The sequence below is a fragment of the Geotrypetes seraphini genome, chromosome 2, assembly GCF_902459505.1.
Source record: "Geotrypetes seraphini chromosome 2, aGeoSer1.1, whole genome shotgun sequence".
Lineage (NCBI taxonomy): Eukaryota > Metazoa > Chordata > Amphibia > Gymnophiona > Dermophiidae > Geotrypetes > Geotrypetes seraphini.
Window position 1 is genome coordinate 46,730,143 of NC_047085.1, and position 23,445 is coordinate 46,753,587.

Genomic DNA, 23,445 nt, shown 5'->3' on the forward strand with positions numbered 1-23,445 from the left:
TGTGCATGTTTCCTCTCAAACTACCACTGTTTCAGTGCTACCTGATCCTGTTTTGGGTGATCCTTTGGATGATGACCAGTTTGCTGGCCCTTTATACTCCAGTACAACGCTTCAGAACACGAGAGTTCAGGGACTGTATTCTGGCTCCTCCGAGTCCTTGGGAGAGGCTTTGCCGGACCTCGTGGTTGTGTCTCAGCAAGAGTTGAATTTAGTCTCTTAGCCGGCTCTGATCACTTTTCCCTCTGGTTTTGTGGAGTGCGCTCCCAGTCTTTCGCCTTTTCCTGGCACCCTTCTATGACCTTCTTAATATCATAGTAGTATGTCTCTCTGGAAGGAGCTCTTAAGATAGCATGGACAATGTTTCACTTTTATCCAATAGCACAGGGGTGCCAGCAGCTTCTTGGTCAGATTTTTGAGCTGATCCTCGGTGACTTATTGTGGCTTGATGGATAATTATGTATTTCCTTTCTCCTGTTCTTGGATTTTTTGGTCTTTTGATCTAAGTTTGCCATAATAGTTACCTTTAATTTTTCCATTTTGATTATAATGGTTTATGATATTACCTAGTTCATGCAATATTTGCATTGATTATACACATTATATCCTAATTAACATTTAAAAAATGAAAGATAAAAAATATCTTCAATATGAAGCTTCAAGAGTTAGACTCGGGAGCAATTCCAGAAAATATTTTTTGAATATATTGTATATTTTTAAATGGTAGTATTGGATTTTTCTTTTCATCTGAGGTATCTATTATTGCTTAGTCTCTGTGTATTTCCAAGGAAATGTTGTTTTTTTTGTTTGTTTTTTTACAGAAAATGTGATGAGGACATGGAATGCCCTCCTGAAGAAAGTGGTAGAGACAAAAATGGTGCTAGAAGTAATAATAATCATAAGAGCATGGGATTAATGAAGCACGTATTAGCAAAAGTGGAAAGAAGAAGAAATGAGAGCTGATATGGTTAAAAGGTGAAGTGAAAGAGGCTATTAGAGCCCCAAAAAATCCTTTAGATGGAAAAAGGATCCGAATGAAGAAAATAAGAAGAGACTCGAGCACTGGCAAGTTAGATGCAAAGCATTGATAAAGAAAGCTAAGAAGGAATATGAAGAGAAACTTGCTAAAGAGGCAAATACTCATAACAATTTTTTTAAAGTACATTAAAAGCAGAAAAACCAGTGAGGGAATCTGTGGGATGATCAAGGAGTGAAAGGGGCACTCAGGGAAGATAAGGACATAGAGGAGAGACTGAATAAATTCTTTGCTTCAGTCTTTATGGAAGAAGATGTAAGCGATCTATCTGAACTGGAAATGGTTTTCAGGGGTGATGATGTGGAAGAACTGAAAGAAATCTCAATGAATTTGGAAGATGTACTAAGCCAAATTAACAAATTAAAAAGTGATACCGTAAATCACCTGGACCAGATGGTATACATCCTAGGGTACTAAAAGAACTCAAACATGAAATTGCTGACCTGCTGTTAGTGATCTGTAACCTGTCGCTAAAATCGTCTGTAGTACCTGAAGATTGGAGGGTGGTCAATGTTGCACTGATTTATAAAAAGGGTTCCAGGGGAGATCTGGAAAATTACAGACCGGTAAGCTTGACTTCAATGCTGGGCAAAATGGTGGAAACAATTATAAAAAATAAAATTGTGGAACACCATAGACAAACATGATTTAATGAGACAGTCAGCATGGGTTCAGCCGAGGGAGATCTTGCCTCATCAATTTGCTTGACTTTTTGTGAAGGCGTTAATAAACATGTGGATAAAGGTTGATGTAGTGTATCTAGATTTCCAGAAAGCTTTTGGATTGGCCACCATGACAACGGGCTATTGGGCTTGATGGATCATTGGTCTGACCCAATAATGCTATTCTTATATTCACTGTGATAACCTGCACAGAGCAGTAATTACAACCCTCAAAGGCAATGGTACTACTTTGAAAGGTTAGAAGTAGGGAGTATATGTTATTAGGTTCCATATGGGACTTTATATGCACATCAACCCACTCCCATTGGGGTGGGGGTGGGGGGCAAATCCCTCCCAGTACACAGAAAACTCCTGTTATCCTTGTCTTCGGGAGCATACTGCATGTTTTAAAGTTTTATCTGACACTTTTTACTGTGTTACTACAGATTTTATTTATCAGATTTATATCCCGTTTAAGATTAAAAATCAAATTTTATTATTTGTATTATTAATATAAACCATTTTCAATCAAGGAGTTAAAAACATGAGTAGAAAAAGAGATCCAATAGTTTAAAAAAAAAACAACTTACTATGCCACTGTTAATGCGGGACCATTTACACCTGCTAAACAGGAAATGCTAAGGCAATACTTCCCAGTCAGTCAGGTTTTCAGGATATCCTCAATGAATATTCATGAGATTTGATTTGCATACACTGCCTCCATTGCATGCAAATTTCTCTCGTGCATTTTCATTATGAATATCCTGAAAACCTAGTTGGGATTCCTCTGGGACAGGTTTTTGGAATCACGTAGGTCTACTAAAAGGCTTTAAGCCCCAGTGCATGGCTAGTATGCATGAAAACAAAGCACTTACCACAAAGCACAGTAGAGCATTTTGTGGCTAGTAACTTGTTTGAGTGCAGTGTTTATTTTTTGTACCTATTTTCCGGATAATACATCTGGGGCGGAGAATGGGCACGGATGTGCTATCCAGCTACCGTATCCGGATTACTCCATGTATTAACATTTAGAGGAGGCAATTTTATAAACCTTTTTCCCTTAAATAAATTGCTGATTTACATGTGTAAAAGGCCTTTAAAAAAATAGGCAATGCTTAAATGTATAAGCATAAATGTGAAATGCAAGAGAAAGCATTTGGATGGAGCATGGGCTGAATCACAACCTAGATGCATTGCATACTTTACACTCTTACAGTTACGCTCCCCTCCTGAGCAGGTGTAATATAGGCGCAGTTTCTGCAGGATTTGGACTAGTATTAAAAAAAAAAAAACCCACATCATACACCTTTTTAAAAATAGGCAAAAATAAGTATCTTCTGCCCAACTAATCTGTGAGCTGTTTATAAAATTACTCTCCACATGTTTTTACTAAACAAATTACATTTCTCCTTCCGTATTTGCGGTTTCAGCATTTGCGGTTTCGATTATTTGCGGGTTTTAGCTTGCTGGCTCCTTCCCCCCAATTATGTCAGCTTGCATAGAGAAATCGCTCATTCCAAGCGTTTACAGAGAAAATTGCTGATTCCCAGCACTTTCTTCACTGTGTTTTGCCTCTCCTTCAGGAACAGGCCAGGTCTCCCACCATGTTATTTGCGGTTTCACCCTATTCACGATGGTTTTTAATAGAAAATAGCGAATAACGTATGAAAAAGATATTCGCGGTTTTTCTGTATTCACGGATCTGTTAATCCCCTATCACAGCGAATACGGAGGGAGACGTGTATACTTATTGAGGAATACTTTTCAAATCTTATTTTTATACATATATATATTTTGTTTAACAGATGACCCTAAAGCAGTTATGGCAAATCTTACCGTAAGTATTATCTGTTTGCCTTAACTAGAGCATTATATATACCATATGCAAATATGTATGAATTGAATTTAGATTTTCTATTGAATATGATGTTGATTGGAATACTGTTCTTACATATGTAAGAAGATCATAAGAGAAATTTTGATGCTAAATAGAAAATTCTGTTTGATTCCCTAATGAAGTGGACTCCTGGTAGATGCAGTAAAGGTCAAAACAGTGACTTAGACACGAAAATTCAAATCATTGTTAAAAATTTAAAAGAGGGAAGGATGTAATATACCATCCAACCTTTCTCTGGTTAGTCTAAGTGGCACTATTTTGTACCGGGGGCAACGGAAGGTTAAGTGAATTGCCCAGTCATGGTGAACTGCAATGGGAGTTGAACCTGTTTCTCCGGTACACTGTCAAAAGCGTGCTGGACATTGGCGCGCCACCAATCCTGTGGCGACATTTTCGTGCAGGACAAATGTGTGCCACCGCTTTGAGGCCTTGTCGTTTGTGCTGCGAGTGGTGGTGAGAGTGGGGAACCCCCCCCCAGTAAACTTACCCCCCCCCCACTCCAGTTAGGGGGTTTGGAGGGTAGTGGGGGGGGGGGTTCTCCCCCCTACCCTACCCTAACGGGAGTGCGAGGACTTGTAAGTTTAGTGGGGGGTTTCCTCCTCACACACCCCTCGCAGTGCAAACGGGAAGGCCAGAAAGGTGGTGCGCAAATGTCGCCGCGGGATTGTCGGCATGCCAATGTCCAGCGTGCTTTTGACGGGTCACCGGTTTTCCTTCAATTCTTCCACGCTAAATGCCCATCTACACACCCTTTTGTAGCAACATTCTCACAATGTGTTCATATACTTACATCTTCTGTTTGCACTTCCTCTTCTTTAGTGTCTTGGATATTAAAGCAAATGTACTTTTTTTTAATTTTTCACCTGCCATTTGATGGCTTTTATGTTTTAGATGACTAATTTGTAATCTAGGACAAAAAGAAAATCCATCAAATCTGCAGTAAAAATACGGTGAACAAAAGGCAAAGAAATGTACGGCAGACAGATGTACAAGATGCAGGCAAAGTTTATTTTCAACAGACAGATTGTTGCGTACAAATGGATCACTTTTTACAGAATATGGGACCCAACACGGTCCGTGTTTCGAACAACACTTCTTCAGGGGTCCCAAAAAGGGGTGGCGATAATGTACTGCGGAAGAACTAAGGGCTCCTTTTACTAAGCTGCGCTAGCGGTTTTAGCGCTGCATTGCCGCGCGCACTAGATGCTAACGCCACCATTGAGCTGGCGTTAGTTTTTATGCGTAGCGCGGGGGTTAGCGTGCGATAATATGCAACACGCGCTAAAAACGCTAGCGCACCTTAGTAAAAGGAGCCCTAAGTATACAACATACAGATCAGGCATTTGTTGTCCACTTTTGGGGACCCCTGAAGAAGACGTGTTGTTTGAAATATGGACCGTGTTGGGTCCCATATTTTATATTTTGTTCACAACAATCTGTTTGTCTAAAATAAACTTTGCCTGCATCTTGTACATCTGTCTGCAGTACCTTTCTTTGTCTTTAATTTGTAATCTAGGCTTTCTTCCCTCTCTGTCCATAAGCCTCTCTGATTTCTCTGCAAATCATTTTATAGTTTGTAAAGCAGTTAGTTGTTTTGATTTGTGCTAAATTATTTACATTTGACTGGTGAATTCAGATATTCAGTACTAGCCTGTATCCAGATACTAGGGCTGAATAATCAGGACTTATTTCAGTCCTGATGGCCAATTAAAAAACAAAAAACAAACCCGACCTCCCCGACTGAATAATGAGTTGTTTGTGTTTGTTATTAATTCATTCTCTGTATTGCTCTTTTACTGCTAGTCTAACAGTAAGGAAGCTTGTTTGTGCCTTGCAGAATTTATAAACCAAATAGGCTGAAATGTGGTGATGAGTGGAATAGTAAGACGGGGTGGGGAGGGGGCGGGACTGCCCCGGTTGTCATCTCGAGGGGGTGCTGGCACCTCTCCAAACCGCCGCCACCATGCCCCGCTCGCATATCCCCACCCCGTACCTCTGTAGATCTTCGCCAGTGTGAGCAACTTCTCCTGCCTGTTGCTTGTGCCGGCCTGGTTCCCCTCTGAATCACTTCCAGGTCGCGGGCCAGGAAGTGATGTCGGAGGGAAACCCAGCGGTGGAGCGAGCGGCATGCTGGAGAAGCCACTCACCCTGGCAAAGATTTACAGAGGAACTTAAGGGGAAGGGAGAGAGAGCGTGTATGGAGTGGGGGGGCAAGAGGAGAGAAGGGCACTGAGGGGAGGGGGCACCACCACCCCAGGTGCCTCCTACCCATGCTATGCCACTGCTGCTCATGAGAAATTCTCAGGGTGGAAAGAGTGACCTAATGGTTAGTGCAGAGGCTCAAGAACCAGGGGAATCTGGTTTGTATCCCACTGCAGCTTTTTGTGAATTGTCCCAGGGCCAAAATAAGTACCTGCATGTAATATATAAACCACATTGGTTGTTACCACAGAAAGGCAGTATATCAAATCCCATCCATTTTCCTTTGAGAAATACCAGTGTTTAAATTGTCATACAGTTACATTTTCCCTGTACAGTCTTTTGGCTTTCTGCACTATTTGTTTGTCAGCAATCTATGTGGAAAGGTAATTATTGCAGACTATTGGTTTTCTTCTTCTATCATCAATTTTCTACTAAATGAGCACGTGTGAATGACAGCTGGTGATCAATGTAAGCAGAAACGTACAGCTGAAGTGATGAAAGGGGTGCTGTAAGTCTGAGACTGGTACTGACAGGCCGAGCCCTGCAGAACTTGAAAGGGAAGAACCCTAGCAGGCTATTAGAACTGCTTCATCTCGAAACTGAATACAAAGCCTTAAAATGATACCAACAGGACTCAGAAGAAGGAAGGATTTGGGGCAGCTGGGTGAGGAGCATGAAAAGGTGCCGAAAGAATAATTGGAGTCGGCTTCGTTCCAGTTTTTTGGAGTGGATGTTGCTGCTAATGCTACTGCCTTCTGATTTCTGTAACATTACTACTAAAGAAAACCCCGATCCACTTGTTATTCAGGGTTTTGTAGACTTCAATCATATCTCCCCTCAGCCATCTCTTTTCCAAGCTGAGGAGCCCTAACCTTTTTAGTCTTTCCTCATACAAGAGGAGTTTCATTCCCTTTATCATCTTGGTTGCTCTTTGAACTTTTTCTAGTGCTGCTTTATCTTTCTTGAGATAAGGAGACCAGAATCTGAATGCAATACTCCAGGTGATGTCGCACCATGGAGCTATACAGAGTCATTATAACATTTTTAGTCTTGTTAACCATCTCTTTTTTAATAATTCCTAGCATCCTGTTTCCTTTTTTGGCTGCCGACACACTTTGGGCAGAAGATTTCATCATATTGTTTACAATGACACCCAGATCTTTTTCTTGGGTGCTAACCCCCAAGATGGATCCTAGCATCTGGTAACTATGATTTAGGTTATTTTTCCTCAAAGTGCATCACTTTGCAGTTGTCCACATTAAATTTCATCTGCCATTTGGATGCCCAGTCTTCCAATTTTCTAAGTGTGCCTGCAATTTTTCATAGTCTGCACGTGTTTTAACAACTTTGAACAGTTTAGTGTTATCTGCAAATTTAATTACCTCACTCATCGTTCCAATTTCCAGATCATTTATAAATAAGTAAATAGCACTGGTTCCAGTACAGATACCTATGACTCTCAACTACTCCTCTCCATTGAGAAAAATGGCCATTTAACCCTCCCCTCTGTTTTCAGAGGAGGCTCTCATGAGGAACTTTGTCAAAAGCTTTCTGAAAATCTAGATACCCTACATCAACTGGCTCACTTTTAGCCACATGTTTATTCATACCATCAAATAAGTCAAGCAAATTAGTAAGGCAAGATCTCCCTGGGCTGAACCCATGCTATAGATATAAATACCAATTATGACTGTAGGCCGTAATGATTATTAACTGTCTCATAGTTCAGAAGAGCCGCTTCATCATCCTTCAAAAGATGAGACAGCATGGTCCAGACTTCTTTGTCTCCAGCTCTTGTAGTGAGGGTTAAACAATCCTGGCAAAAAAAACAAACAAAAAAAAAAAAAACAACCCTCCATTGCCAACAATCAGTAAATACTTCAAATAATATGGAAGTAATCTAAATCTATTTTTCATGTAAACTAAGCCCAACCAATTGGCATTATTAGGACACATTTCAAAGCCTGATATAATTTACTGGCCCATATTTGCAAAATATAAGAGGGAGCTTACGTCTCTACCAAGAATATGCTCAAAAGGCTCATCACAAAATTCAGAGGTGCTAAAGACTCAATCCTCACCTGGCAGGCAAAGCAATAAGTGCACTGATCCAGAAGGCCCTCCCCTCTTCAAAACCTGCAGGTTTTTGGGCTCCCCATAAAACCCCCTGAACTATACCATTCCACTTTTTGAGGTCCATCACCTTTAAAATGAGTGACAGGTGCTGCAAAGGTTAGAGCCATTTAGGCAAGACAATCAACTTTTATCAACTGAATCTTGCCCCATAGGGAAAGCGGCAGAGCCCTCCATTTGTCAAAAGCATCTTGCATTCCTGCAACAAGGGAGTCGTGCTTTTTTTCTGTATGTGGTTTATAGCGATTAGCGTGTGATAACACGCTTAACGCCCTTTCATGACTTCCCCCCCCTATTCCTTTCAGAAATGTTCTCTCATTCAGACCCAATAAGCCATATCTCCTCTTTTTTTCTGTTTTCTGTTGCTCTTCCTAGCTGCTGTTTTGCAAAATTCCTTTCTTGGCTAGTTCAGCCAATCAGAGGACAGCTTACAAACAGCTGTCCTCTGATTGGCTGAACAACTCCAGGTTCCAAGTTGTATTCTTGACTCCGACTATTTCTGCAGAGCTTCAATCACAAAGCTTTGCTTGAGGGACCTCCAGCACCTTTGCTGGTCACATAAAATATTTTAAAATTATAAAAATTGTAGTTCATAAATTTAATTAGGAGCTGGTCTCCTTGCTAGTCTTCTTTACTCCTTACTGAGCAAGTTCAAATTTTCACACCACAAATAACATTTTTGGGTCTCTACTACACCCTATGGCACTTTTTAATTATATGTGCCTTTTTGCACATGTGCGATCGTGGGTATAATAAAAATTGCCCCAAAATTGTGCCCATTTAACAAGTAATCCCCCTGGGTCTTTGCCGGTCCAACCAGCACCTATTTTTAATTTCCATTGGTGTCTCGGGGTCTTACAGGCTCCAGGACTCTCTCAGAGATTCTGGTTGCTTTTGTTTCTACTGCACACGTGCAAGTGACATCATTCATGACATCACCATTCACTCATGACATCGCAGATGTGTGCGGCAGTGTTTCTACTTGGCCCAGACCTTGACACAGTCTGTGCCTTTCCTACTTGCCTCAGCCGATCTTTCTCCACCACCGGATGACCTGGAATGCCGAGGGTCAGGCCAGAATTGTGACTCCCATGCTGGGACCACCCCCATTAAGGGACCAAGTTTGAGAGACTTCCCCAAACCTTAACATCTGAAAAAAAACACCAGGTAAACTTTTAAGAATTGTAACTTCTGAGTACATTAGTCTTGTCAAATTTTACCATTTTTAGTGCAATAAGTATTTTCCTGAAGTCTCTCTTATTTTTATTTTATTGATTTTTATGTCAATGTACAAAGAAATGAAATATTTTATGAATCATTTTACTATTGATGTTATAATTCACAAAATAATTACTAGTCATAGGTGTGTGAGCTATTGTACTTAACTGTAGATATTTCTCTTATTTATATACACTTGTTTTGTTTTAGCTGGATATTTCATTGTAGCATCTTATTTTTTTTGACTCTGTGACTGTGAGCCTAGACTATGGGCTCCTTTTACTAAGCTGCGTTAGTGTTTTTAGCGCATGCTAAACCCGCGCTACGCGGCTAGAACTAACGCCAGCTCAATGCTGACGTTAAGGTCTAGAGCGCGGGGCCATTTAGCGTGCGCTATTCCGCGCGTTAAAGCCCTAATGTGGTTTAGTAAAAGGAGCTCTGTGTTGCAAGCACTAGAGAGCTGGGATTGTCTACAGCAGGGGTGTCCAACCTTTTGGCTTCACTGGGCCGCATTGGCCGAAAAAAATGTATCTGGGGCCGCACAAACGTGCAAACGCTGCAGTAAGACACAGGAGGGAGCCGGCAAGACAGTAAACAACCAGGGGCAGCAAAGGAAAACACTGCATCGCCCTCGACTAGGGCCACACAAAATACTTCACTGGGCCGCATGCGGCCCTCGGGCCGCAGGTTGGCCACCCCTGGTCTACAGTATATTTATTCAGTGTTTACGTGCACACACATGTGGAATTTATGTAGATATGCTGAATATTTACAAGTATGATCACTACGCAAATGTAGCGCCTGCTTTATAGAGTTGCCTTGTAGTGGTCAGACGGGTTGGCGTGAACAGTTCCTATCTGCTGACATTAACTTTTTGCTTCAATGTATAAATGTAAGGTTAGTGATGTAAGAATCTGGTTTCTAATTTCAGTCATTGTCTTCCTTTTATCGTAATGCACCATGAACCCAACTTTCCCCGGTCATTCTTTCAGTGTAAGAAGCCTGACCAGCACTTCAAGCCTTATTGGAAACAGCACCTTCCAAAACGGTTGCACTATGCTAACAACAGAAGGATTGAGGACATCCATTTAATAGTGGAAAGGAGATGGCATGTGGCACGGTAAACAGTTGTAGAGCCAAACTTACTATTTTGTCGCTTCATGGCGTTCTTGGGGGGACGTTTTTAATGCTACAAAGCGGGAGCAGGCAACCTCTGTTCTCAAGGGCTACAACCCAACTGGGTTTTCAGGATTTCTCCTACGAATATGCAGATTTATTTGCATGCCCTACTTCCACTGTATACAAATAGATCTCGAGCATATTCATTGGGGGTAATCTCGAAAATCTGACGGGGTTGTGGCTCTCAAGGACTGAGGCTGTCCATCCCTGCTATAGAATGACAAATAAGCTGGTGATAACATTTAAGGGCCTGTGTTTTAAGCTGCTGTTAGCTATTTAATGTGGAGTTTACCTTACACTATGTTATTAGAGCATAGCAATACCCACTATTGTGGTAGGGGATTTGAAATTCTTATATTCTGCAATAACTTGAGGTTTATGCAGATTACATTTTATAAGATGACAGCAGTTTCTGGTGAGTTACAATCTTAAAATTAATGCACATACAATAACAGAATGGAAAAATCAGAAGTACTATTACATTTGCATTTCCTTCATACAGCAAATACTTCTTTCAAAAAAGTACGTTGTTTTTTTTTTCTGAACAGATAGTTTTATTTATTTATTTATTTCTAAAATCTATAGACCGCCTATAACTAAGCGGTTAACAATAAAAACATTCATAATAGTTCACAACAGCAAAGTTAACATTTTGGTTGCAGGGCATCACACACTAACGTAACACCCTTGGAACAACCTCGGAACCAGAGAAAATATCGGTTGTCACCGATTTATATCACAATTATCACAGTTCAGCTCAAGCCACACCGAAAATTCAGAAAAAGGCCTCAACATATAGGTGCGCTAGCGTTGTAAGCGCGCGCTAACCCCCGTGCTACGCGTAAAAACTAACGCTAGCTCAATGGTGGCGTTAGCGTCTAGCGCGTGCTAAAACCGCAGCTTAGTAAAAGGAACCCATAGTTCGGTCTTTAACATTTTCCTGAACTTTTAACTGGTCAGAACAGGTCCTCAGGATGCCAGGGAGGTGATTCCACTATTTCACTCCTGTCACGGACATCGTTGCTGCTCTAGATTTAACATTACCGAACAGTATTCTCCTTCATAGAGTTCAGTCTCTTAGTACCTAATATTCTGAGGAAGTTTGTTCCAAATAAAAGGCGGCTGATAAATAAAACTGTGCCTTCCGATTAATGGGGAGGCTCCAGCCAACATTCAGCGATTTGATGGTACCTCAAGAGGTCTAGCGAACTGGACCATGGTATCTGCTGTGTGGCTATTGTGCAGTACCAACAGTTTCTCTGTATTTACGGCATGTCAAGACGCTGGGAACACATCCCAGAAATAACCTAGAGGTTTTGCTGATATTGTGCATCAATTTTAACAATTAACCTCCCCAACCCTGAAATGTCCTGTCTGAATTAGATTGTAAGCTCTTCTAAGCAGGGACTGTCTATTGTATGTTAAAATGTACAGCGCTGCGTACACCTTTCAGCGCCATAGAAATAATAAATAGTAGTAGTAGTAACCCCTTGACAGCACAGCTTAATTAATAGGCGTCGTAAGGGGTGGGGGTGGGGGGTGCGGTCTGCCCCAGGCACCATCTTGGTGGATGCACCGGCACCCATCCTCCTCTTCCCAACTCCCCCTGCCATCCCTTCCCTCGTACTTCTTTAATCTTCCCGCAGCGAGCAGTATCACAAACTCACTGTCTACATCGGTGTTGGGTCTCTCTGACATCACTTCCGGGTCTCACGCCTAGGAAGTGACGTCGGAGGAAGAGCTGACACGACGTGGGCAGCGAGTTCATCATGCTGCTCGCACTGGGAAAATTAAAGAGGTATGAGGGGAAGGAAGAGGGCGGGGAGGGGCGTCGCTCACCCTAACTGCGCCACTGGGTATCTTTTTAAAGCTGTTTCCTTTCTAAAACAGATTAATGGGAAATGACTGTTCTGGCTAATATTGCTGTCATTGCGTTTACTAGGCAAAAAAAAGGGACTAGACCAAGGGAGTAGTTGACAAACTGGTATGGCATGTTGCAGACAGCTTTAAAACTACTTGTGGAATGTTATACGTTGCCATTTTTTTTACGGTTGATTTGGACTTTTATCCAGTAAGGCCCATGGTAAATAATTTATTTAATTGGATTTAGTGCTTACCTTTTTAGGAGTAACTCGAGGCGTTTTAAATTTAGGTATGCTAGATTTCTTTTTTTCCCCCCTGTTTAGACCTGAGGCAAAGAAGATTAAGGGGGTAATTCTATAACTGGGCACCAGACCTAAGCCGGTAGTGCATCTGTTCTATAGTGGCACCTACCTGAAACAGACAGACATGGGGGAAGCCAACGCTTGCCCTGGGATCAGTAGCCTGGATTGTTACTGCTATTCGGTTTCTACCTAGGTACTTGAGACCTGGATTGGCCACTGTTGGAAACAGGATACTGAGATAGATGGACCATTGGTCTAATCCAGTATGGCTATTCTTATGTCCTTGTTAGGGCTGCAGAAAGATTTAAAATTTGAATTGTGATTAATTGTGTTGAGTGACAGTGATTAATTGCGATTGAAATGTAAGATATTTTTTTAAGAAAATACGTCAAACACAAACACATTCGAGCATAAACCATTAGTTTATCTGTAGTTCTACTACCCGGCCTCCCATTTCCTTTCTCTGTATTCACCCTCTTAGCTCATCATTCCCTCTCCTTTTTGCCCCATAATGCAGCACCTCTCTCCCTTCTTTCTTGCTCTCCTTTACCTCCTTGCCCGATGCAGCACCTCTTGCCCTTGATGCCCCCATTCATTGCTTCTTTCCTCCTCCTCCATGCCCCCCATGCAGCACCTCTCTCCCTCCTTGCTGAGTCCAGCACTTATTTCCCTCTCTTTCCTACCATGCATCACCTCTCTCTTTCTCCATGTCTAGATACGTCTAAAAACCAGCTTTGGTTATGGGTACTTGGACGATCAGGCTTTTTGATCGTCCAAGTAGCCATTTAGGACACTTTTTAGACGTTTTTGGTTTTTTTTTTTTGGATTATTAACCCCATAGCTTTTATTTTATTTATTTATTTATTTATTTCAAGTTAAAAAAAAAAAATGTTGCTTTATCGCTTTGTATTATCTGTTCTTGCTGTTTTATGTCTTATTTTGAGGTGAAACAACCTCTGGTTAATGTTTTGATGCAGGAGATTTTCAGATACCCAAAAGAGAATGATTAAAGGAAAGTGCTTTTACCATGGTGATCATGGGTACGACAACAAGATCAGCAGCATGCAGGTATTTTGGGCGAAACCAACAGGCAGATGAAATGGCCACAATTTCTAGGTGTCTGACACTGTTTCTGCACATGGTTTTTGTTTAACCATTTTCTTTTGTTTCTTTATTTTTATTTAAGACCGTCTTTGTCGGTTACGGTCCTACATTTAAGTACAAGACTAAAGTACCTCCATTTGAGAATATTGAACTGTACAATATGATGTGTGGTAAGCCATTTTGCCTTTTTTTTCCCTCTAAATATAGTTTCCTTTTACTGATGAGTTTTTGGTTTTATCTTCTTCATCTACAGTATGCACAGAATGTATACTCACTATTATTTTACAGATAATCCTTTGGTAACCTCTTATGTGGCACTACCACACCGGAGTAATGTGGTGGTGTGGTATTCCATTCTTCCTGGTCTGTTATGAATACATAAATAACTAGAACTATGAGGCTAATTTTATAACAAGGCGCCTAGTTTGAGTCTAAGTAGATGCCTATTGAGGTACTAAACTAAACCTTAGGTTTGTATACCGCACCATCTCCGCAAGCGCAGAGCTCGGCACGGTTTACAGAGGTTGAGAAGAAAAGGAAATACAAAGATGGTTATAGGAGAGGGACTGAGAAGGTAGAGAGGGGCAGGGTACTAGAGAACGGGGGGTGATTAGATTTTTGAAAAGAGCCTCTGGCTAGAGTAGCCTCTATGTTAGAGTAGCCAGAGAGCTTGTCTCGAAGGGCGTATTGTAACACGGGGCTGGGTGGCCCTTGTGTCGCCCGCGAGGCAAGCTGGGTGGGGAGGGACAGTTGCAGGAGGAGAGCTAGGGAGGGAGTGGTTCGCGCCAAAAGGAGTGAAAAGGATTGGGCCAGCGGGTTGAGTGACGGCGCGGGAGAATTTATAAATCGGGGACCTCGGAGGACTTGAGTTCTGGAGTCCTCCGGGGCAGTTTTATTCAAAACAATTTAAGCAGCCAGAAACAGCTGCTGAGCAGTTCAATCCCTTGTTCATTGGTATCTGGTCATTTTCACCGGCACTTAACTGGTTAACTTCTCTGAAAATGAACAGCGCCTAGGTGAAAACTGGCTATGCTGGGTGTACACTCAGCCCTTTAATAGCTCTGGAAGGTAATTTAATCATTCAATCAGGTAAATAGAAATTCACTTGGGTAAACTGACAGCTACTGTCCTGCCTGCTCAAATTGTAGCCTGGCTTCCACAGCATATGTGTTCTTAGCTGAATTGAAGAGATGCATTCCAGAAATAGGGAGAGATATTCCAGAAATAGGGAGATGCGCATTTGTAGTCTTCAAATCTAGGTAGTGTTTTTTTCAGAAAATATTTTGCTCTTGGAAAATTCCTTAGGTAGTTTTTACCAGCTAGCAAATTTCAGAGGAAACGTCTAACAGGGATCTCAGAGTCCCTCCTTGAGGGCCGCAATCCAGTCGGGTTTTTAGGATTTCCCCAATGAATATGGATCGAAAGCAGTGCATGCACATAGATCTCATGCATATTCATTGGGGAAATCCTGAAAACCCGACTGGATTGCGGCCCTCAAGGAGGGACTTTGAGACCCCTGGTCTAGAAGATAGTGCCAGAGTGTTGAGTGTATGGTAAAAGTACCCTACCAGTGTTTGCAGCTACACAATTCATTTGCTATGGGCTCCTTTTATGAAGGCGCGCTAAGCGTTTTAGCGCACACACCGGATTCGCGCGCTAGCTGAAAATCTACCACCTGCTCAAAAGGAGGTGGTAGCGGCTAGCGCGCGGAGCAATTTAGAACGCGCTATTCCACGCTTTAAGGCCCTAATGCGCCTTCGTAAAAGGAGCCCTATAAGTCTGTACTAGCACTGTTTTCTTCATTATGCCCAGTGGGCCTTGTGGCAAATAGCATTTATTAACAATGTTAGCATGCAGTAGTTAGTAAAGATCACCTTAATAATCTTGATTAATATTGGATGGTTTTTGAAAATTGGATGTACCACCAAATTATAGACCCCCCCAAAAAATAAAATGCATTATAAACAAAAACTTGTAAAAAAAAAAAAAAAAGGGGGCAAAAACAAGCGCAATATATAATATCTGCATCATGGGAAGACAATATCCACCATAAATATAAAATAAAATAAAATCACCCTCCTGCTACCAACAGTTCCAGACCTGCTGGAAAACTTTGGATGCTAAAAGGTGGGAGTTCCTTGCTATGCATTACATTCTAATACTAATGAGTTCCCTGTAATGCATTTGCATAGGATTCTCAGTGGCTACTAACTCAATCCATTAAGAACCCTTTTGTGCATCGCAGGCTGAACTAACTTGAAAGCTAGACTGGCTACAACCACTCTTATTTGCATGGTAAGCTTTGGAGCATCGGGGCCTCGGAATGCCTTTCTTTGTAGCTGGCTTTGTTTGGCCTCATCAAGGGAAATATTAAACTTCTGACCGTAGAACAGAGCTTTCTTATTAGTGAAAAATAATTTCAAAATAGCTTTTTTTTTCCTCTTAACTAACTCAGATCACAAAGTACAGAGTAGTACATTTTTAATATTGCCTGAAGATGATTCTAAAAAAAAAAAAAAAGTCCATATAAATCCAAACAGTTAACAGATGTGATATGATCCAAACCATCCTCTTTAGCCCCACAAACTTTAGTTCCGCTAGTGAAAAATAAATTAAATATTGAGAACATTTATAGGCTCTGCTTGTGAAAAGGAAAATGCATCCTTCAAATATTTCCTAAAAAGTTCAAGGGGGCTATATAATGAATAACTGAAAAATGTAATAATCTTCGTATTTATAGACCTAGAAACATTTTCCATAGTCTTTGAATTCATAATCAGTCGCAGACTAACTTTAATATTCAATGTAGCAACAAACTAAAGAGTAACTATTTGTCTCAATTTTTAAAAATGCTGATCCAAGTTAGAAATTTTTCTATCTTGTTCCGAATGTTTAGGAATGGTGTCTGATAGATTTATGCAAATGCATTAAGATTCCATGGAGAGAAATCTCAGTCCTGGTTACCACAATTTAAACATCCTTTCAAGTAAATTCCTTATTTTATTTTCAATTTTCACATTGGGTAAAGAATTGGAACTTGTAGGTAAGGCACACCAGTATCAGTAGCTTCTACCTCAGATTGTATCTGAAAGCCACTGTTTGAGGAAACATACAATGGAGATATTAACCCACCAGCAACAGCTGGGGGCGTGTCTCTAGTTCCCATAGGGGAACAAATTAGTGGGATGAGGCCCTAGCACTGAATTTCTAGATTCCTCAATAGGGGGAACAAGTACTCACAGATCTCAAGGTCATAAGAATAGCCTTACTGGGTCAGACCAATGGTCCATCAAGCCCAGTAGCCCTTCTCAAGGTGGCCAATCCAGGTTACTAGTACCTGGACAAAACCCAAGGTGTAGCAATATGCCATGCTATTGATATAGGGCAGGCAGTGGCTTTCCCCATGTCTTTCTCAATAACAGACTATGGATTTTTTTCCTCCAGGAACTTGTCCAAACCTTTCTTAAAACCAGCTACGCTGTCCGCTCTTACCACAACCTCTGGCAAAGCATTCCAGAGCTTAGCTATTCTCTGAGTGAAAAAAAAAATTCCTCCTATTGGTTTTAAAAGTATTTCCCTGTAACTTCATCAAGTGTCCCCTGTCTTTCTAATTTTTGATGGAGTGAGAAATCAATCCACTTGTACCCGTTCTACTCCAACCTTTTTAGTCTTTCCTCATACGTGAGGAGTTTGCTTAGTAAATTAAATAAGCGATTCATCAAACCAAAATAAAATTTGAAACTTATCTTTAATTATGTTCCAAGTTTATTTTAGCTTTTCCTCAGTTTTCACTCTCCCCCTCCCTGATGTTCTTTCCATTCATGTTCTCTTCTTTTTTCTAAAAGATTGAATTGTAGTTCTGCCCTTTCTTATCTTATGTTTTTATTAGTCTGTAAGTTCGTCAGTCTAACCTATTATTTTAAAAATTAAATGGTATATTTAATCGCATGCCTATACTTTTTTATTAAAGTTGTATTTCGCTTAGTAAATTAAATAAGCGATTCATCAAACCAAAATAAAACTTGAAACTTATCCTCTTGGTTGTTCTTCTTTGAACCTTTTCTAGTGCCCCTATATCTTTCTTGAGATATGGAGACCAGAATTGAACGCAATACTCCAGATGAAGTCGCACCATGGAGCAATATAGGTGCATTATAACATTCTCAGTCTTGTTAATCATCCCTTTTTTAAAATAATTCCTAGCATCCTGTTTGCTTTTTCGGCTGCCGCCACACATTGGGTGGAAGGTTTCATCGTATTGTCTACAATGATACTCGGATCCTTTTTGGGGGCGCTAATCCCCAAGGTTGACCCTAGCATCCAATAACTGTGATTTGGGTTATTCTTCCCAATGTGTATCACTTTGCATTTGTCCTGTATCCCTCTAAGGTAGAAGTTTCATATGTTGATTCATGAGGCCATTGACTTAGCCATCACTGCTACTCATCATCTTCCTTTTACTCATCGAGAGATGAGATAAAAATTGTCTCCTGTTCCTTATGCTATAGGTACTCCAAAGGTGGTTTCAAAAGGGTGCTTCCTTTTTAGGCTTGCACCCTTGGCCACTTACTGTGGCAGAGAGTCTAAATTTGAAGGCTGTGTCAGCTCCCAATTACTTAACAGAAAAGCCAATGGAATTGCCTGATGGAAATCAGCACATCAGTTCACCAAAGCAAGCCCAAAGTAACATTTTCTTGCCTGTACTTGAGAAAGGCATGTTGGGAACTCAATCCTGTCAAATAGTATGGCTTACTATAACCTAGATATATTAAAATTAGAGAAATAGTATACAAAATATAAAGAGACTCTATCATAAGCTGCTTTGTAAAAGGAACTATTTCACAAAACAACAAATATGCTCTTTCCCCCATCTCCCAAGGTATTTTGTTATTGGCCAATAGAATGTATTAAAGTGATTAGACAATATTTTTTCATGAGATTATATAGTAGTTAAGCTCTGGAATGCATGTAAGAAAGGTTTGGACAAATTCCTGGAGGAAAAGTCCATAGTCTGTTATTATGACATGGGGGAAGCCTCTGCTTGCCCTGAATCCGGTAGCATGGAATGTTGCTACTCTTTAGGTTTTGGCCAGGTACTAGTGACCTGAATTGGCCACCGTGAGAATGGGTTACTGGGCTTGATGGCCCATTGGTCTGACCCTGTAAGGCTATTCTTATGTTCTTATGTATTCTTCGTAAGTGTCTTTCTGGAGTGACACAATGTGAGTTCAACATTCTTGTGGCCTAATGGTTAGAGCTACAGCCTCAGCATCCTGAGGTTGTGGGTTCAAACCCTGTGCTGTTCCTTGTGACAATCCTCCGTTACCTCAGGCACGTTACATAGATTGTGAGCACACCGGGACAGATAGGGAAAATGCTTGAGTACCTGATTGTAATCGCTTAGATAACCTTGATAGGCGATATATAAAGACCTAAAATAAGATATATAAATCAATCAATGGAAGGCTACCTCCAAAATCTATTTGACATTATACTGTATTAACTTAGTAAATGGTGGATATCAAACAGGTGCACATTGGCTGTCCTTTGCAGTGATGTAGCAAGGGTGAGCGGTGCCTGGTAAGAGGCTCTGTTAGTTAGCTCTCTCTGACACCTGGAGGACAGTGCATATGGGTGGGGAAAATAAGATGTCCAGCAGTGGTGACTAGTGCTGCCCGATTCAGGAATAAAAATTTTGATTTGATTCAGCTCTGGTTGTCTTCTGATCAGGCTCTCCTTATTTCTTCTTTCTCCATGCTAACCATCCATCTTCCATCTCTGTCCTCCCCTTCTGTTTCCCTTTCCTCCCCCGGAGGTCTGGCATCTTTCATTTTGTTCATCTCCATTCCCCCGCAGCTGCAGCGATGGACCCCACCATCCACAGATCCACCATCTCTCCTTTTCTCAACTACCCTTTCATCCAGCATCTCTCTTCTGTGTCCCTGTACCTATTCTCCTCTCTAGTAGTGTCCCCCTTGTGTCCCTGTTCCTATGCTTCCTCCATGCCCAGTATCTTATCTCTGTTTCATGTCTCTCCCCATATTCAGCTTCTTCTTTCTCTCTTCCTTACCTCCTATATCCCCTTCCCTAGGTACAGGCTTTCTCCTACTATCTCTCCTGCCATCCTGCACCCTGCCCACCTACTTTGGAGCAGTATCTGTCCCTCTTGTACCCTTCCCCTAGTGGTCTTGCATTTCTCTCTCCCTCTCCTCTGCGCCTCTCCTCTGATTTCCTCCCCCTCTTTTTGGTTTGGTCTCTCTCTTCCCCTCACTTTGCCCCAGGTCTAGCATCTCCCTTCCCCTCTTTTCCTCCTTCCTCTTCCTCTGCACAGGCCCGCCTCCCCGCCCCGAAGGCACTCTTCCTCCTCCTCCCTCTGCACAGGCCTGCCTCCCCGCCCCGAAGGCACTCTTCCTCCTCCTCCCTCTGCACAGGCCTGCCTCCCCGCCCCGAAGGCACTCTTCCTCCTCCTTTCTCTGCACAGGCCTGCCTCCCTGCCATGAAGGCCTGCACCCCCGGCCACGAAGGCCTGCTCCCCCTGCAAGCCTGAATGTTCCCCCAGCTTCCCTGCTCTTACCTTAAGCTAATACGGTAGCCTGCAGGATCGCTGGTGCTATAGTGATCCCTGCAGTTGCCGTCGTCCTCAGCAGCACATTCTCTCTGCTGTGATCCTGACCCTGACGTCAGAGGAGGGGCGGGATCATAGCAGAGAGAACATGCCGCTGAGGATGATAGCAGCTGCAGAGATCACTATAGCACCAGCGATCCTGCAGGCTGTTGTATTAGCTTAAGGTAAGAGCGTGGAAGCTGGGGGAACATGCAAGCTTTTCCGACTGACCCTCCCCCCTCAAGCAAGAATGGCAGCAGACGGCCAGCAAGAGACAGCGCTGCCGCTCCTGCATTAGGAATGTACGGGGGGAAGGGTCGGTCATCGAATCGGTAGGCCGATTTTATTTTTTTTAAATTGAATCGATTTGAATCGATTCACCTGTTTAGAAACGGTGAATCGATTCGAATCGTGCAGCACTAGTGGTGATTCTAGTACCCTGTCTTCTTCCCCCCACTCCACTTTCTTCTAGCAACTGACTTATAGGATTGAATTAGCACCTCTGAGAAGATCTTTCCTAAAGAGTTGAGCCCTAGGCATGTGCCTAGTTTGCCTTCACCTTCTGTCTCGTCTATGATATTACTTTCAGACTCTGGACACAGTTCAGAGCCAGTGGATACAGACACAAGTAATCCACTTTCAATGGAAAATTAATCTCTTTGATGAATTAATCCTTTTTCAGATTCTGCCAATATTTCAGACTTGGGTTAAAAAATTAATCAAGATTAGATATTAGCTTTATATTTATGATTTCCCAGTAAACTGACTGTAGTATATTGTAATGTGTGTAAAAATAATGTGCAACAGCATCTTTCTTGCATGCGTTTAGACAATTGTGCAATAATCTTGGTTAGGACGCCCTTTCAGCTGATTATTACACCCAAAGGATCACTTGAGCTTCTCTTTCTGGACAGATCTTCTTGGCCTGAAGCCTGCACCCAATAATGGCACCCATGGAAGTTTAAATCATATGCTACGAACTGCTTTGTATAAACCATCCATGCCAGAGGAGGTTTCTAAACCGCTGCCTGCCACAATTTCGGCACCTACGTTAAATGAGGAATTGGGATGCTCATGCGACGAAAAGGTAGCACCACAAATATTAGCTCAATATTTTGCAGGCAAATGAACTACGGTATTAACATGTAATTTTGTATTATTTGATTGTATAATTTTTTTAAATAAATCTAGAATGGACTTAATTTATGTCAGAAGAAGACACCAAAATGGCAACACATTTTGAGGTTGCTGTTGTAAACCGTGAATGAATTTGCAATGCAATTACATAGGGAGAAGAGCAGAAAATGGTGTATGTAATCACATTTGTAGATTTGTTTTGTATGTGTGTGTGCAATGTTTACTGGTTTCTTGCATTTGGATTTTGTGAGGCTGTTTGCAAGAAGTATGTAAAATTGTCAATCAGCTGCTCATTAGCGATTTTTTTGCAGTAGTAAAACTTTATGCACGGGTCATGAGTTTTTGTTTTTGTGATGTCAGCCATATTTCGTATGGCTTTGCAGGGATTATTTTGTGGTAAAATCTGTCAGTAAATGAGTTAGTGGCGCAAGAAGAAATGGGCCAGAATCCAGTCAGGTTTTCAAGATTTGCATTGAATATGTAATGCATATGCATTGAAAGCAGTGCATGCAAATAGATCTCATGCATATTCATTGGGGAAATCTTGAAAACCCGATTGGATTCTGGCCCTGAAGGACCGGAGTTGCCCACCCCTGGATTAGTAGAACATAGATTTACCGTGATATTCAAAGTGAATTAAGTGTATTCCTATAGATCTGGAGTAAGCATTTCTATTAAAGATATAGACCAAGGAGAGAAATTTTGAAAATGTAAACCTATACGCATTGTTTCCACTAATCTAACATTACCCTACAATGCCCCTCCCCCCTAAACATAGGTTTTAAAAGGTGTATATATATCACAGTATGTATATTTTTACCTGCATAAATACTATGGGGCAATTTTTCAAATATCCTTTTACTCCAGAGAGTTTGTACTTCCCAAAAGCTAATGCCAAACGAATGGAGGACTTTTGAAAATTGTTCACCCTATGGATTTTTGTGGCTTCATTCCCAGGGTGAGTTTAGGCCAGGAGAGGCAACATCGCATAAACAGTAGTTCTAAATGGTCATCATGGAAAAAGTATTCATAGAGAAACCAGGTTTAAATCTCTATGGGCATTTCTTCACTAAGCAGTTTGCAAAGTGAAACTTTGTGTGGACTTTGCACCTAGCTATGATTTGAAGTCTACAAAATGGGTACAAGTGGATCAGTTTTACTCCATCAAAAATTACAAAGACTAGGGAACCACTCAATGAAGACATAGGGAAATACTTTGACAGCCAATAGGAGGAAATATTTATTTCAGTCAGAGAATAGTTGAACTCTGGAATGTGCTGCCAGAGGTTGTGGTAAGAGCAGTTAACGTAGCTGGTTTTAAGAAAGATTTGGACATGGAGGACATGGAGGAAGCCACTGCTTGCCAGGGATCAGTAGCATGGAATGTTGCTACTATTTGGTTTTTTGCCAGGTACTTGTGAATTGGATTGGCCATCATGAAGATGAGATAGTGGGCTAGATCAAACCCTTTGCAGGGCCACATTTTGGATTTGTAGGTACTTGGAGGGCCTAAAAAAATAGTTAATGTCTTATTAAAAAAAATTACAATTCTACGAATTTGGACTTGGAGGATGAAATGTACAATGTCAGCATCTATGAGACAAACCTGTTTTTTTCTGTTACATAGAAGCTTTTGGACCCCTGTGCGTTTACAAAAATTAGATAGTTCCAGATCTAATAGATGTTGGCATTGTCATACAGATATTGGGACATTAGATCATCTGCTGTTTTTTTGTCCTCTGATACTCAGCTTCTGGAAATCGATATGGGGACAAATCAATGTAATACTTTATTCTGCAATTCCATTGTCGTATGAGATGGTTATATGTGGTACCTTATTGTATGTTAAACCCCCATTTGACCGGTATAAAGGCTGGCTTTTCATGATAATACAGGGATAGCCATCCAAATGATAACAAGAAATTGGAAGAGTTCTGATACTTTAAATTTTCCTTTTTGGTGGGCAAATTTGTGTTCTTATTACAAATATGAAAAAAATGAATGCAGAATTTTTGGGGCATAAGTTAGTGTGGGGCCCATTAACAGCTTTTGTTGCATCTATTTAAGATATGTAGTTATATATTTATGTCTTATATCTCTTTTAAATTAGG

At 41.3% G+C, this 23,445-nt stretch overlaps 1 protein-coding gene across 13 annotated transcripts in view; it reads left to right on the forward strand.

The window, feature by feature from the left end:
- Positions 1-23,445, forward strand: part of ENPP2 (ectonucleotide pyrophosphatase/phosphodiesterase 2) — a 278,862-nt gene that overhangs the window by 125,870 nt on the left and 129,547 nt on the right. For all 13 annotated transcript variants that reach the window (XM_033933197.1, XM_033933192.1, XM_033933194.1 and 10 more), the window contains 5 exons: positions 3,501-3,532; positions 10,138-10,265; positions 13,467-13,557; positions 13,676-13,763; positions 21,112-21,284. In XM_033933197.1, coding sequence (XP_033789088.1) covers positions 3,501-3,532; positions 10,138-10,265; positions 13,467-13,557; positions 13,676-13,763; positions 21,112-21,284 — 512 coding nt within the window. The remainder of the gene's footprint in view (positions 1-3,500; positions 3,533-10,137; positions 10,266-13,466; positions 13,558-13,675; positions 13,764-21,111; positions 21,285-23,445) is intronic.